General features: G+C 58.9%; 1 protein-coding gene across 1 annotated transcript in view; it reads right to left on the bottom strand.

Moving 5' to 3' along the window:
- WARS2 (tryptophanyl tRNA synthetase 2, mitochondrial) overlaps positions 1 to 16,286 on the bottom strand; it is a 30,826-nt gene extending 14,540 nt beyond the window's left edge. Inside the window, exons 1-4 of the mRNA XM_083171483.1 lie at positions 16,145 to 16,286; positions 9,034 to 9,288; positions 5,144 to 5,224; positions 4,858 to 4,943 (exon numbers count right to left, since the gene is read on the bottom strand). Of these exons, the coding sequence (XP_083027609.1) occupies positions 4,858 to 4,943; positions 5,144 to 5,224; positions 9,034 to 9,288; positions 16,145 to 16,234 (512 nt within the window). The 5' untranslated portion in view covers positions 16,235 to 16,286. The remainder of the gene's footprint in view (positions 1 to 4,857; positions 4,944 to 5,143; positions 5,225 to 9,033; positions 9,289 to 16,144) is intronic.
- Positions 16,287 to 16,507: the final 221 nt, after the last annotated feature.

Here is a 16,507-nt window from a genome sequence, read left to right on the forward strand (position 1 = left end):
GGGAGGGGAGGTTAGGGCGAGGCTGTGGGAGAGGAGGTTAGGGTTAGGCTGCGGGAGGGGAGGTTAGGGCGAGGCTGGGGGAGGGGAGGTTAGGGTTAGGCTGCGGGAGGGGAGGTTAGGGTTAGGCTGGGGGGGGAGGTTATGGTTAGGATGCAGGAGTGGAGGTTAGGGCAAGGCTGCGGGAGGGGAGGTTAGGGTGAGGCTGCAGGAGGGGAGGTTAGGGTTAGGCAGCGGGAAGGGAGGGTTAGGTGTAGGGTGAGGGTTATATATTAGCAGGTATGGATCATTGGATAGACAACAACTAAGTTAACAAGCATTAAGTCGACACTACTATGCATGAAGGTCGACATGGGGTTAGGTTGACATGGGATGGTCGACAGTTAAAAGATCGGCATGGGGTTTTTCAGCTTTTTTTTTACCCAACACTTCACATGGACACTAAAACATAGCAGTGCATCCCACCGCGTGGTTCGCTGCGCTCGGCACACTGGTATTCTCCCACCGCGCCCTAGTGGGATGGTAGGGCATGAAATACCGCCTGTCGCACATGTCGGCTCCCAAACAAAATTAAAAAACCCCATGTCAACCATTTCACAGTTGACCTTCCCCATGTCGACCTAATGAGTCTATCGGCCCAACCCCATGTCGACCTATTGCCCGTATCCCAGATTAGCATACTGGGCCCGGCAGAAGTGACCTTCTCCTGACTGCTGGGCCCCGGGGACACAGCTGCAGCCGCTGCACCAGGTACAGTCACCACTAGACCTCCAGGGACATTTTGTCAATATTCTACTCGTGTTAACATATCAAGTGTGTCGACATGAATGACATGAATATCATTTTGATCAACGTGAACAAGCCAAGTATGCTGTCAGTATGACCATGTCGACACAATGAATGCTGCAGGTCACACATGTATCACCACACAGGTTGGCACACACACAGATGGCAGCAGCTCCAGCTGTGCCCACAGATCAGGATCCCGCCGCCATACCTGTCCGAGCACAGAACATGTGGATACATGAGCCGTCAGCGTGAGGTTACTGAGTACATGCTCCTGGCAGAGGGTGCGGACGGAGGTGCCAGAATTTAGCAGAACAAGTCCCTCCCCGCACGTTCCAGCCAACAGCAATATTTGCACAACGCCTCACAAATGACGGATTGTCTTATTGGTGCGAGGAGGTCGCTGCTGAGTTCTAGTCACACCGGGGGCCACTCGCTAATTGGAGAGCAGACGTGCTAACAGGCTGGACGGGGCCTGGTCCTCCAGGCATGTAATTAGGGTTCTGCAGCCAGTTACAGAGGACCCAGACCGCGCCGTGTGTCACCAGGGAGGGTATAGTGCATCACTGAGGGGACATCAGCTTACAGAGCACCCAGACCGCACCGTGCGTCACCAGGGAGGGTACAGTACATCACTGAGGGGACATCAGCTTACAGAGGACCCAGACCGCGCCGTGCGTCACCAGGGAGGGTACAGAGCATCACTGAGGGGACATCAGCTTACAGAGGACCCAGACCGCGCTGTGCGTCACCAGTGAGGGTACAGTGCATCACTGAGTGGAGATCAGCTTACAGAGGACCCAGACCGCGCCATGCGTCACCAGGGAGGGTATAGTACATCACTGAGGGGAGATCAGCTTACAGAGGACCCAGACCGCACCGTGCGTCACCAGGGAGGGTATAGTGCATCACTGAGGGGACATCAGCTTACAGAGGACCCAGACCGCACCGTGCGTCACCAGGGAGGGTACAGTGCATCACTGAGGGGACATCAGCTTACAGAGGACCCAGACCGCGCTGTGCGTCACCAGTGAGGGTACAGTGCATCACTGAGTGGAGATCAGCTTACAGAGGACCCAGACCGCGCCGTGCGTCACCAGGGAGGGTATAGTACATCACTGAGGGGAGATCAGCTTACAGAGGACCCAGACCGCGCCGTGCGTCACCAGGGAGGGTACAGAGCATCACTGAGGGGACATCAGCTTACAGAGCACCCAGACCGCACCGTGCGTCACCAGGGAGGGTACAGTGCATCACTGAGGGGACATCAGCTTACAGAGGACCCAGACCGCGCCGTGCGTCACCAGGGAGGGTACAGTACATCACTGAGGGGACATCAGCTTACAGAGGACCCAGACCGCACCGTGCGTCACCAGGGAGGGTATAGTGCATCACTGAGGGAGATCAGCTTACAGAGGACCCAGACCGCGCCGTGCGTCACCAGGGAGGGTACAGTACATCACTGAGGGGACATCAGCTTACAGAGGACCCAGACCGCGCCGTGCGTCACCAGGGAGGGTACAGTACATCACTGAGGGGACATCAGCTTACAGAGGACCCAGACCGCGCCGTGCGTCACCAGGGAGGGTACAGTACATCACTGAGGGGACATCAGCTTACAGAGGACCCAGACCGCACCGTGCGTCACCAGGGAGGGTACAGTACATCACTGAGGGGACATCAGCTTACAGAGGACCCCGACCGCACCGTGCGTCACCAGGGAGAGTACAGTACATCACTGAGGGGACATCAGCTTACAGAGGACCCAGACCGCACCGTGCGTCACCAGGGAGGGTACAGTACATCACTGAGGGGACATCAGCTTACAGAGGACCCCGACCGCACCGTGCGTCACCAGGGAGGGTACAGTACATCACTGAGGGGACATCAGCTTACAGAGCACCCAGACCGCGCCGTGCGTCACCAGGGAGGGTACAGTACATCACTGAGGGGACATCAGCTTACAGAGGACCCAGACCGCGCCGTGCGTCACCAGGAGGGTACAGAGCATCACTGAGGGGACATCAGCTTACAGAGGACCCAGACCGCACCGTGCATCACCAGGGAGGGTATAGTACATCACTGAGGGGAGATCAGCTTACAGAGGACCCAGACCGCACCGTGCGTCACCAGGGAGGGTACAGTACATCACTGAGGGGACATCAGCTTACAGAGGACCCAGACCGCACCGTGCGTCACCAGGGAGGGTACAGTACATCACTGAGGGGACATCAGCTTACAGAGGACCCAGACCGCACCGTGCGTCACCAGGGAGGGTACAGTACATCACTGAGGGGACATCAGCTTACAGAGGACCCCGACCGCACCGTGCGTCACCAGGGAGGGTACAGTACATCACTGAGGGGACATCAGCTTACAGAGGACCCAGACCGCACCGTGCGTCACCAGGGAGGGTACAGTACATCACTGAGGGGACATCAGCTTACAGAGGACCCCGACCGCACCGTGCGTCACCAGGGAGGGTACAGTACATCACTGAGGGGACATCAGCTTACAGAGCACCCAGACCGCGCCGTGCGTCACCAGGGAGGGTACAGTACATCACTGAGGGGACATCAGCTTACAGAGGACCCAGACCGCGCCGTGCGTCACCAGGAGGGTACAGAGCATCACTGAGGGGACATCAGCTTACAGAGGACCCAGACCGCGCCGTGCGTCACCAGGGAGGGTACAGTGCATCACTGAGGGGACATCAGCTTACAGAGGACCCAGACCGCACCGTGCGTCACCAGGGAGGGTACAGTACATCACTGAGGGGACATCAGCTTACAGAGGACCCAGACCGCGCCGTGCGTCACCAGGGAGGGTACAGTACATCACTGAGGGGAGATCAGCTTACAGAGGACCCAGACCGCGCCGTGCGTCACCAGGGAGGGTATAGTACATCACTGAGGGGACATCAGCTTACAGAGGACCCAGACCGCGCAGCATGTAACCAGGGAGGGTACAGTACATCACTGAGGGGAGATCAGCTTACAGAGGACCAGACCGCGCCGTGCGTCACCAGGGAGGGTACAGTGCATCACTGAGGGGACATCAGCTTACAGAGGACCCAGACCGCGCCGTGCGTCACCAGGGAGGGTACAGTACATCACTGAGGGGACATCAGCTTACAGAGGACCCAGACCACGCCGTGCATCACCAGGGAGGGTACAGTGCATCACTGAGGGTACATCAGCTTACAGAGGACCCAGACCGCGCCGTGCGTCATCAGTGAGGGTATAGTGCATCACTAAGGGGACATCAGCTTACAGAGGACCCAGACCGCGCCATGCGTCACCAGGGAGGGTACAGTACATCACTGAGGGGACATCAGCTTACAGAGCACCCAGACCGTGCAGCATGTCACCAGGGAGGGTATAGTGCATCACTGAGGGGACATCAGCTTACAGAGGACCCAGACCACGCTGTGCGTCACCAGGGAGGGTACAGTACATCACTGAGGGGACATCAGCTTACAGAGGACCCAGACCGCGCCGTGCGTCACCAGGGAGGGTACAGTACATCACTGAGGGGACATCAGCTTACAGAGGACCCAGACCGCGCTGTGCGTCACCAGGGAGGGTACAGTACATCACTGAGGGGACATCAGCTTACAGAGGACCCCGACCGCGCCGTGCATCACCAGGGAGGGTACAGTACATCACTGAGGGGACATCAGCTTACAGAGGACCCAGACCGCGCCGTGCGTCACCAGGGAGGGTACAGTACATCACTGAGGGGACATCAGCTTACAGAGGACCCAGACCGCACCGTGCGTCACCAGGGAGGGTATAGTGCATCACTGAGGGGACATCAGCTTACAGAGGACCTAGACCGCACCGTGCGTCACCAGGGAGGGTACAGTGCATCACTGAGGGGACATCAGCTTACAGAGGACCCAGACCGCACCGTGCGTCACCAGGGAGGGTACAGTACATCACTGAGGGGACATCAGCTTACAGAGGACCCAGACCGTGCCGTGCGTCACCAGGGAGGGTACAGTGCATCACTGAGGGGACATCAGCTTACAGATTAGCGAGCCGGGTACCAGGGTCAGCCGCCAGCACTTACCTGTACAGCAGTATGTCAGCCGCCTGCAGCACCGGGTAGGTGAACAGCCCAACACTTCCCTCGTTCTTCTGCGTCTGGCTCTTCATCTAATAATACATAAGGAGAGAACGTGTTATATGTAACAGCTGCCTGGCGGAGCGCAGACCGCGCATGTAACGCTCGCTACACTGGAGTCCCTGAGGGTAACGCCATAACCATCCTGGTCTCCACAGCAGCGACAGGGTTATGTAAGGGGCTATGAGGGTGCAGAGATTGGGGTTACTGGCCGTATTCCTCTACGACTCACCTTCCACTGCGGCAAATGGCGGATCCGCGGCATGGACGTCAGACAGCCTAGAATCCAGCCAAGCTCAGCGTGTTCTGGTACCTGGACACAGCGCGGGATCAGAGAGAACCTCAGTAATTACAGGTGTCAGTGATTCAGGTACATATCTCTGTTATTGGGGCACACTTTGAAATAAAACTTAACGTTTATTTATTTGTATTTGACGTACAACTATATATATACACACATTTAACACAAAATATTATAGACTGTGACAATCAAAGTGATGTATACTGTACGTCCATCTAATCTCAAAATTGTGTCACTGCTAGCTGCAAAACATTTCCATATTGTAAATAGGATTATCATCATTAGGTAGTGCTTTGTTTTACTGAGAAATAGAAAAAACCTAGCTACAGATCTGTATACCTGCTCCCTAACACCCTAACCTAGAGCCCATTCGACCCCTCTCCGTGAGGCCACTCCCACATCTGCACCTCCACACCTCTCACCGGTGCACTTTCACCTGTGGCCACTCCCACAAAGAGCCCATCCATCCTCTGCACCTACACACCTCCCACAATCACACTCCCAGCTAGAGCCCATTACACCTCTGTAGCTACACTCCTCCCACCTGAGACCACTCCCATCTACAGCCCATCACACCTCTGCAGCAACACTCCTCCCACCTGAGAGGCCACTCCCATCTACAGCCCATCCCACCTGAGGCCACTCCCATCTACAGCCCATCACACCTCTGCAGCAACACTCCTCCCACCTGAGAGGCCACTCCCATCTACAGCCCATCCCACCTGAGGCCACTCGAATCGACAGCCCATCCCACCTCTGCAGCTACACTCCTCCCACCTTAGGCCACTCCCATCTACAGCCCATCACACCTCTGCAGCAACACTCCTCCCACCTGAGAGGCCACTCCCATCTACAGCCCATCCCACCTGAGGCCACTCCCATCTACAGCCCATCACACCTCTGCAGCAACACTCCTCCCACCTGAGAGGCCACTCCCATCTACAGCCCATCCCACCTGAGGCCACTCCCATCTACAGCCCATCCCACCTCTGCAGCTACACTCCTCCCACCTTAGGCCACTCCCACATACAGCCCATCCATCCTCTGCACAGAACCACATCTCCAATTCCAACTCCTCCCAGCATGGCACCTCTGCCTAATGCTCCTCCAAGTAGCAAAAAAGACAACTCAAAAAGCAGCGCTCACAATCAATAATGAGTGAATCAGATTTCAAAAATTATATAAGCAATTTATTAAAAAACAATATTAAAAAGATTAATAGGTACTTGTTTCCTAGAACGGCCACAATCGTGAGTGATCGTGGCTCTTAATTAAGGGACACGATCCTCACGATGTGGCCGATTTTTTATAATTTTTTCCATTTGATTGACAGAAATCGGGTCAATCGGTCGGTCGCGACCAATTAAAATCGGCCGCGATGCGACCGACCGATTGACCCGATTTTTCCATAGACTTCAATGTTAAAAAATCTTTTAACATTGAAATCGGTCGGTCTTGTGCCATTATAATGGCACAAGATGAGATGGACTTGATTAAGTCCATCTCACATAGGGAAAAATGATAAAAAAGGTGAAATGGGCCAATATGACCCATTTCACATTTTTTATGTGCCCGCCATGACCCCACGATAGACGTGAACCCGAAGCGTGGCGAGCGCAGCGAGCCCGCGAGGGGCGGCGGTGCGCGTCCTCCGACCTTTTCATTTCCCTACTATCCACTAGGGCGTGGAGTGAGAATATAATAGTGTGGCGAGCGCAGCGAGCCACCGAGCCCGAAGCGTGGCGAGCGCAGCGAGCCCCGCGAGGGGACGCGTATACCTGTGAAGTTAGACGCGTCCCCTCGCGGGGCTCGCTGCGCTCGCCACGCTTCGGGCTCGGTGGCTCGCTGCGCTCGCCACACTATTATATTCTCACTCCACGCCCTAGTGGATAGTAGGGGAATGAAAAGGTCGGAGGACGCGCACCGCCGCCCCTCGCGGGCTCGCTGCGCTCGCCACGCTTCGGGTTCACGTCTATCGTGGGGTCTAGCACACTTATTAACATTTGGGGGGGCAATTTAAACAAATCTGGTGTAAAAAAAAAAAAAATCGGGTGAAAAATCGGCAGATCGGATCGGTCGCATCGTATGCGACCAAATCGCATGCGATGCGACCGATCCGATTTTTTATCTTACGACCACAACGATCTAAATCGTTGTGGCCGTTCTAGGAAACAAGTACCGATTAATATATAGCAGCACATTTGTAACATATAATTGAATCATAAGCAAAGGTTGTTATGGTGTACACTGTTACAAAAAATTAATAAATAAATGAATAAACTTTAAAAAAAAATTGTTGTTTTAAAAAAAAAAATGGTGACCAGATCTCACGTGTATCGGAATATCCCCATCCGGGGTGGAGGAATAATGGATCCCGCACTGTCCACACTATGTAGTAGTCCCAATATTGAAGTGGAGTCCAATGAACGGCGATTTGTAATCCTGTAGGCACACCGAGGGAGTGGCTGATGTTGTGATAGCCTACCTTCAACCTCGTGGCCGGGTGTCCAGGTTGGATTGGATTGAATAATTGAATTGAGCCGCAGACTTCCAATACTTGGTTGGGGAAGATGGTGGTCAGACGATTAAGCAGGTGAAACCTCCAAAGTATTATCCAGGATCTGGCACCAGCAACACCAACGCGTTTCGCTGTCCAAACGTCAACTTTATCATACCTTGATAAAGTTGACGTTTGGACAGCGAAACGCGTTGGTGTTGCTGGTGCCAGATCCTGGATAATACTTTGGAGGTTTCACCTGCTTAATCGTCTGACCACCATCTTCCCCAACCAAGTATTGGAAGTCTGCGGCTCAATTCAATTATTCAATCCAATCCAACCTGGACACCCGGCCACGAGGTTGAAGGTAGGCTATCACAACATCAGCCACTCCCTCGTTGTGCCTACAGGATTACAAATCGCCGTTCATTGGACTCCACTTCAATATTGGGACTACTACATAGTGTGGACAGTGCGGGATCCATTATTCCTCCACCCCGGATGGGGATATTCCGATACACGTGAGATCTGGTCACCATTTTTTGTTTTTAAAACAACAATTTTTTTTTAAAGTTTATTCATTTATTTATTAATTTTTTGTAACAGTGTACACCATAACAACCTTTGCTTATGATTCAATTATATGTTACAAATGTGCTGCTATATATGAATCTTTTTAATATTGTTTTTTAATAAATTGCTTATATAATTTTTGAAATCTGATTCACTCATTATTGATTGTGAGCGCTGCTTTTTGTGTTATCTTTTTTCCTATATTTGTGTGGGGACTGACCCTCCCCACCCAAGCAGCTGCTCCCATTGAGTCAGCAACCCTAATTTAAGCGCTCCCAAGGGTATACACAGTAGTGTATTAACCCATCCTTTGGTCCTCCAAGTAGCAACCTACTCACCTCTGTGACTGCCGCCTATATAACTACACCCCTCAGGCCTACCCCCTGGTGCCTCCTCTCAGCACTACACCTGGCACCTCCACCCAGAGTTCCACCCCATCATCGCACCTGCACCCGGAGTCCCACCCCATCAACACACCTCCACCCACAGTCCCACCCCACCAGCGCCCCTCCACCCACAGTCCCACCCCACCAGCGCACCTCCACCCACAGTCCCACCAGCGCACCTCCACCCCGAGTCCCACCACATCATTGCACCTCCACCCAGAGTCCGGCCCCACCATTGCACCTCCACCCCAAGTCCCATATCACCATTGCACCCCCACCCGAGTCCCATATCACCGTTGAACCTCCACCCGGAGTCCCACCCCACCTCCAACCAGAGTCCCACCCCTTTGCCATTTCTTACCCACCCGGGACTGCTGGAAGACACAGCTATGGTCCGGATTGATTCCACAGGCCAGAAGGCAGGCGGTCATGTCCAGCACACTCTCCCGCAGCCTGTCAGGGTCTTGGGGTACGGTGATGGAATGCAGGTCCACAACACTGAACAGCACCAGCCCAAACTCATCCTGCAGGCTGGCCCAGCTCCGGAGGGCGCCCAGGTAGTTCCCCAGGTGGGGGATGCCGGTGGGCTGGATGCCGGAGAACAAGCAGGGTTTCCCATCCTGCAACGAGACACGTAAATGCCTATTATGGGCCACGGCCAAAGCTGGAATAACAATAAGGCCACAGAAATGACGGGAAGGGGACCAGGCAGTAATGAGGATATATACTAGAAGGCTTTGTGTGTGTGTGCTTTGCTCTAAGATTCAGCGCTTGCAGATCTCTCTCTCGAGTGCAAGCTCTTGAGACCAGGCTGAATGCAGAGAGACAGAGTGATAAATAGTGCTGTCAGAAGAGGGGATTTGGCTCAAGAAAGTGAAATTCTTTGGACATTTAGGACTGGTGATAAATATCATAGGGGGAGGACCCCCGCACCCATTAACCCCTACAGCTCCTCAGACCAGTAACGTGACGTGCCCCACACGCATGTCGCTCTGACACGTACATTCAGCGTAGGTGGCGGGTCGGAGATGAGAGCTGGGACGGCAGGAGACATCCCCCGCTGGTCATCCTGACAGGGAAGACAGATGGAGCTCTCCCGGGAGGAAGGCTGTGTTTGGAGTACAGGGCCTGGATACAATGGGGTGATTAATGAGGCTGATGTAAGTGGGGAGCAGACCCCCCCACCCCACCCGCCCTCCCCAATAACAATCCTGGCATATGCCGGCCACAGGTCTAACCATGAAATAATCCCTTATATACAGGGATACAGGTCACACGTGGCCCTCCGGGGTCTCAGATACTAGCTGATGGGGCCCGGCTGCTGTACAGTAACACATGGGTTACTAATGGTAATCACCACATACAGTAGGAGAGTATCACCACTTCCTTACCGTGCAGAACACACAGGACAGCCCCAATGTCACCTATTACACACATGGGGGAGACAGACGCAGGGTTGTAGCTGAAACTGGCGTGTTGACGGAAAGACAGCAATAGGTCAGGAGGGTTCCAACCTATTCAGTAAGGTCTGTATTCTTCCTAGAGGTCGGCACGCTCTGTCGGAAACCACGTGGATTGGCAGAATAGCCGCGGATTCACCTTCTTTTGACCCGGCCCCTCCGGCTGCCTCCTAAGTCACTCACCTGGTCTCGGCCCCTCCGGCTGCCTCCTCAGTCACTCACCCGGTCCCGGCCCCTCCGGCCGCCTCCTCAGTCACTCACCCGGTCCCGGCCCCTCCGGCCGCCTCCTCAGTCACTCACCCGGTCCCGGCCCCTCCGGCCGCCTCCTCAGTCACTCACCCGGTCCCGGCCCCTCCGGCCGCCTCCTCAGTCACTCACCCGGTCCCGGCCCCTCCGGCCGCCTCCTCAGTCACTCACCCGGTCCTGGTCTCCTCCTCAGTCACTCACCCGGTCCCCTCCTCAGTCACTCACCCGGCTCCCTCCTTAGTCACTCACCCGGTCCCGGCTCCCTCCTTAGTCACTCACCCAGTCCCGGCCCCCTCCTCAGTCACTCACCCAGTCCCGGCCCCCTCCTCAGTCACTCACCCGGTCCCGGCCCCCTCCTCAGTCACTCACCTGATCCCGGCACCACCGGCTGCCTTCTCAGTCACTCACCCGGCCGCGGCCCCCTCCTCAGTCACTCACCTGATCCCGGCCCCTCCGGCTGCCTCCTCAGTCACTCACCCGGTCCCCGCCTCCTCCTCAGTCACTCACCCGGTCCCGGCCCCCTCCTCAGTCACTCACCCGGTCCTGGTCTCCTCCTCAGTCACTCACCCGGCTCCCTCCTCAGTCACTCACCCGGCTCCCTCCTTAGTCACTCACCCGGTCCCGGCTCCCTCCTTAGTCACTCACCCAGTCCTGGCCCCCTCCTCAGTCACTCACCCGGTCCCGGCCCCCTCCTCAGTCACTCACCCGGTCCCGGCCCCCTCCTCAGTCACTCACCCGGTCCCGGCCCCCTCCTCAGTCACTCACCTGATCCCGGCACCACCGGCTGCCTTCTCAGTCACTCACCCGGCCGCGGCCCCCTCCTCAGTCACTCACCTGATCCCGGCACCTCCGGCTGCCTCCTCAGTCACTCACCCGGCCCCGGCCCCCTCCTCAGTCACTCACCCGGTCCCGGCCCCTCCGGCTGCCTCCTCAGTCACTCACCCGGCCCACGGCCCCCTCCTCAGTCACTCACCCGGTCCCGGCCCCTCCGGCTGCCTCCTCAGTCACTCACCCGGTCCCGGCCTCCTCCTCAGTCACTCACCTGATCCCGGCACCTCCGGCTGCCTCCTCAGTCACTCACCCGGCCCCCTCCTCAGTCACTCACCCGGTCCCGGCCCCTCCGGCTGCCTCCTCAGTCACTCACCCGATCCCGGCCTCCTCCTCAGTCACTCACCTGATCCCGGCACCTCCGGCTGCCTCCTCAGTCACTCACCCGGCCCCGGCCCCCTCCTCAGTCACTCACCCGGTCCCGGCCCCTCCGGCTGCCTCCTCAGTCACTCACCCGGTCCCCGCCTCCTCCTCAGTCACTCACCCGGTCCCGGCCCCCTCCTCAGTCACTCACCTGATCCCGGCCCCTCCGGCTGCCTCCTCAGTCACTCACCCGGTCCCCGCCTCCTCCTCAGTCACTCACCCGGTCCCGGCCCCCTCCTCAGTCACTCACTCGGTCCCGGCCCCCTCCTCAGTCACTCACCCGGTCCCGGCTCCTCCGGCTGCCTCCTCAGTCACTCACCCGGTCCCGGCCCCCTCCTCAGTCACTCACCTGGTCCCGGCCCCTCCGGCTGCCTCCTCAGTCACTCACCCGGTCCCGGCCCCTCCTCAGTCACTCACCCGGTCCCGGCCCCTCCGGCCGCCTCCTCAGTCACTCACCCGGTCCCGGCCCCTCCGGCCGCCTCCTCAGTCACTCACCCGGTCCTGGTCTCATCCTCAGTCACTCACCCGGTCCCGGCCCCTCGGGCTGCCTCCACAGTCACTCACCCAGTCCCGGCCCCCTCCTCAGTCACTCACCCATTCCCGGCCCCTCCGGCTGCCACCTCAGTCACTCACCCGGTCCCGGCCTCCTCCTCAGTCACTCACCCGGTCCCGGTCGCCTCCTCAGTCACTCACCCGGTCCCGGCCCCCTCCTCAGTCAATCACCCGGTCCCGGCCCCTCCTAAGTCAATCACCCGGTTCCGCCCCCTCCTCAGTCACTCACCCAGTCCCGGCCTCCTCCTCAGTCACTCACCCGGTCCCGGCCGCCTCCTCAGTCACTCACCCAGTCCCGGCCTCCTCCTCAGTCACTCACCCGGCCCCTCTGGCCGCCTCCTCAGTCACTCACCCGGTCCCGTCCCCTCCGGCCGCCTCAGTCACCCACCCGGTCCCGGCCTCCTCCTCAGTCACTCACCCGGTCCCTCTGGCCGCCTCCTCAGTCACTCACCCGGTCCCGTCCCCTCCGGCCGCCTCAGTCACCCACCCGGTCCCGGCCTCCTCCTCAGTCACTCACCCGGTCCTGGCCGCCTCCTCAGTCACTCACCCAGTCCCGGCCCCCTCCTCAGTCACTCACCCAGTCCCGGCCCCCTCCTCAGTCACTCACCCAGTCCCGGCCCCCTCCTCAGTCACTCACCCAGTCCCGGCCCCCTCCTCAGTCACTCACCCAGTCCCGGCCCCTCCGGCTGCCTCCTAAGTCACTCACCCGGTCCCAGCCGGGTGAGCAGCAGAGCCCAAATCTGACAGTGAGATTTGGCCGCTGATTGCATAGGGCATGTCGGATCCATTCCAACATTAATTGAATATATCCCTAAACCTTGAGAAAAATGGTAGTTTATCACTCGGCAAGGCTTAGCACACATAGGTCCTGACAGTCGGGTGGGGGTTCTCGATCACTCTTCAGTGCCCCCACCCCTTCTATTTCTCCTTCCCTCTCTTACTCCATTCCTCTCCCCTGTTCTTACTGCATTCTTCCCTTACTCCATTGGTCTCCCCCCTCTTACTCCTTTCCATTATCTCTCAGGTATGGATCATAGGGTCAACAGGTCGACACTGACAAAAGGTCAACATGCACCAAATCGACAATGGCAAAAGATCAACATGGAAAACATGGACCCCAATTAGTGTAAGCGCACCCTCGCATGGTCACTCTCCATGCTGTCGGCTCGGCATACTGTTAAATTCTCCCTCTATGCCGACATGGATGGAGTAAGAAGAAGCCAGTTTTTAAAAAATATTCATGAAAAGCTCACGTCGACCTTTTGTCGTGTCGACATTTTGACTGTCTATCTGGACACTGCAGATCTATCAACCATAACCACTATGCTCCAGGGCTTCTCACCAATGTGATAATGTGATGGTGGATATGGGGGCACTGTGATGGCGGGATCAGGGGGCGCAGGGCTGTGATGGGGGATCAGGGGGCGCAGGGCTGTGATGGGGGATCAGGGGGCGCAGGGCTGTGATGGGGAATCAGGGAGCGCAGGACTGTGATGGGGGATCAGAGGGTGCAGGGCTGTGATGGGGGATCAGGGAGCGCAGGGCTGTGATGGGGGATCAGGGAGCGCAGGGCTGTGATGGCGGGATCAGGGGGCGCAGGGCTGTGATGGGGGATCAGGGAGCGCAGGGCTGTGATGGGGGATCAGGGGGCGCAGGTCTGTGATGGGGGATCAGGGCGCGCGGGGCTGTGATGGGGGATCAGGGGGCGCAGGGCTGTGATGAGGGATCAGGGGGCGCAGGGCTGTGATGGGGGATCAGGGGGCGCAGGGCTGTGATGGGGGATCAGGGGGCGCAGGGCTGTGATGGGGGATCAGGGGGCGCGGGGCTGTGATGAGGGATCAGGGGGCGCAGGGCTGTGATGGGGGATCAGGGGGCGCGGGGCTGTGATGGCGGATCAGGGAGCGCAGGGCTGTGATGGGGGATCAGGGGGCGCAGGGCTGTGATGGGGGATCAGGGGGCGCAGGGCTGTGATGGGGGATCAGGGGGCGCAGGGCTGTGATGGGGGATCAGGGGGCGCAGGGCTGTGATGGGGGATCAGGGGGCGCAGGGCTGTGATGGGGGATCAGGGGGCGCAGGGCTGTGATGGGGGATCAGGGGGCGCAGGGCTGTGATGGGGGATCAGGGGGCGCAGGGCTGTGATGGGGATCAGGGGGCGCGGGGCTGTGATGGGGGATCAGGGGGCGCAGGGCTGTGATGGGGGATCAGGGCGCGCGGGGCTGTACTGTGATGGTGGATATGGGGGCACTGTGATGGGGGATCAGGGGACGCAGGGCTGTGATGGGGGATCAGGGGGCACAGGTCTGTGATGGGGGATCAGGGGGCGCGGGGCTGTGATGGGGGATCAGGGGGCGCAGGGCTGTGATGGGGGATCAGGGGGCGCGGGGCTGTGATGGGGGATCAGGGTGCGCAGGGCTGTACTGTGATGGTGGATATTGGGGCATTGTGATGGGGGGGATCAGGGTGCGCAGGGCTGTGATGGGGGATCAGGGGGCGCAGGGCTATGATGGGGATCAGGGGGCGCAGGGCTGTGATGGGGGATCAGGGGGCACAGGTCTGTGATGGGGGATCAGGGGGCGCGGGGCTGTGATGGGGGATCAGGGGGCGCAGGGCTGTGATGGGGGATCAGGGGGCGCGGGGCTGTGATGGGGGATCAGGGTGCGCAGGGCTGTGATGGGGGATCAGGGTGCGCAGGGCTGTACTGTGATGGTGGATATTGGGGCATTGTGATGGGGGGGATCAGGGTGCGCAGGGCTGTGATGGGGGATCAGGGTGCGCAGGGCTGTGATGGGGGATCAGGGGGCGCAGGGCTATGATGGGGATCAGGGGGCGCAGGGCTGTGATGGGGGATCAGGGGGCGCAGGGCTGTACTGTGATGGTGGATATTGGGGCATTGTGATGGGGGGGATCAGGGTGCGCAGGGCATTGTGATGGGGGGGGATCAGGGTGCGCAGGGCTATGATGGGGGATCAGGGGGTGCAGGTCTGTGATGGGGGATCAGGGGACGCAGGGCTGTGATGGGGGATCAGGGGGCGCAGGGCTGTGATGGGGGATCAGGGGGCGCAGGGCTGTGATGGGGGATCAGGGGGTGCAGGGCTGTACTGTGATGGTGGATATGGGGGCACTGTGATGGGGGGATCAGGGGGCGCAGGGCTGTGATGGGGGATCAGGGGGCGCAGGTCTGTGATGGGGGATCAGGGCGCGCAGGGCTGTGATGGGGGATCAGGGGGTGCAGGGCTGTACTGTGATGGTGGATATGGGGGCACTGTGATGGGGGGATCAGTGGGCGCAGGTCTGTGATGGGGGATCAGGGGGCGCAGGGCTGTGATGGGGGATCAGGGGGCGCAGGGCTGTACTGTGATGGTGGATATGGGGGCACTGTGATGGGGGGGATCAGGGGGCGCAGGGCTGTGATGGGGGATCAGGGGGCGCAGGTCTGTGATGGGGGATCAGGGCGCGCGGGGCTGTGATGGGGGATCAGGGCGCGCGGGGCTGTACTGTGATGGTGGATATGGGGGCACTGTGATGGGGGGATCAGTGGGCGCAGGGCTGTGATGGGGGATCAGGGAGCGCAGGTCTGTGATGGGGGATCAGGGGGCGCAGGGCTGTGATGGGGGATCAGGGGGCGCAGGGCTGTGATGGGGGATCAGGGGGCGCAGGGCTGTGATGGGGGATCAGGGGGCGCAGGGCTGTGATGGGGGATCAGGGGGCGCAGGGCTGTGATGGGGATCAGGGGGTGCAGGGCTGTGATGGGGATCAGGGGGCGCAGGGCTGTGATGGGGGATCAGTGGGCGCAGGGCTGTGATGGGGGATCAGGGAGCGCAGGTCTGTGATGGGGGATCAGGGGGCGCAGGTCTGTGATGGGGGATCAGGGGGCGCAGGGCTGTGATGGGGGATCAGGGGGCGCAGGGCTGTGATGGGGGATCAGGGGGCGCAGGGCTGTGATGGGGGATCAGGGAGCGCAGGGCTGTGATGGGGGATCAGGGGGCAATGACTGCAGTGTGATAGGGGATTAGGGGGCACCAGGTACCTGGGCTGCCGGTTTCCCGTCACTGCACAGTCCCCGGTACCCGCTACGCAGCCGGTAGAACACAGCACGCCTGGCCATGGGCAGCGCCATCTTGGTGACGTCAGCACGGCGTGAGGTCAAAGCTAGCTGTCAGTGTGCACAGCGCAGCAGCGCCCCCGCCGGTCACACGCTGAGAACAGGTGAGTGCAAGACATCCTGCTCCTGCACCACGTCATCTCACACCTCACACTGTGCCTCATCCTACTCCTGGACCTGCACCTCACACTGTGCCTCATCCTACTCCCGCACCTCACACTGTGCCTCATCCTACTCCTGGACCTGCACCTCACACTGTGCCTCATCCTACTCCCGCACCTCACACTG

The sequence above is a fragment of the Crinia signifera genome, chromosome 2 (assembly GCF_055691185.1).
Source record: "Crinia signifera chromosome 2, ASM5569118v1, whole genome shotgun sequence".
In the NCBI taxonomy this organism is placed as follows: domain Eukaryota; kingdom Metazoa; phylum Chordata; class Amphibia; order Anura; family Myobatrachidae; genus Crinia; species Crinia signifera.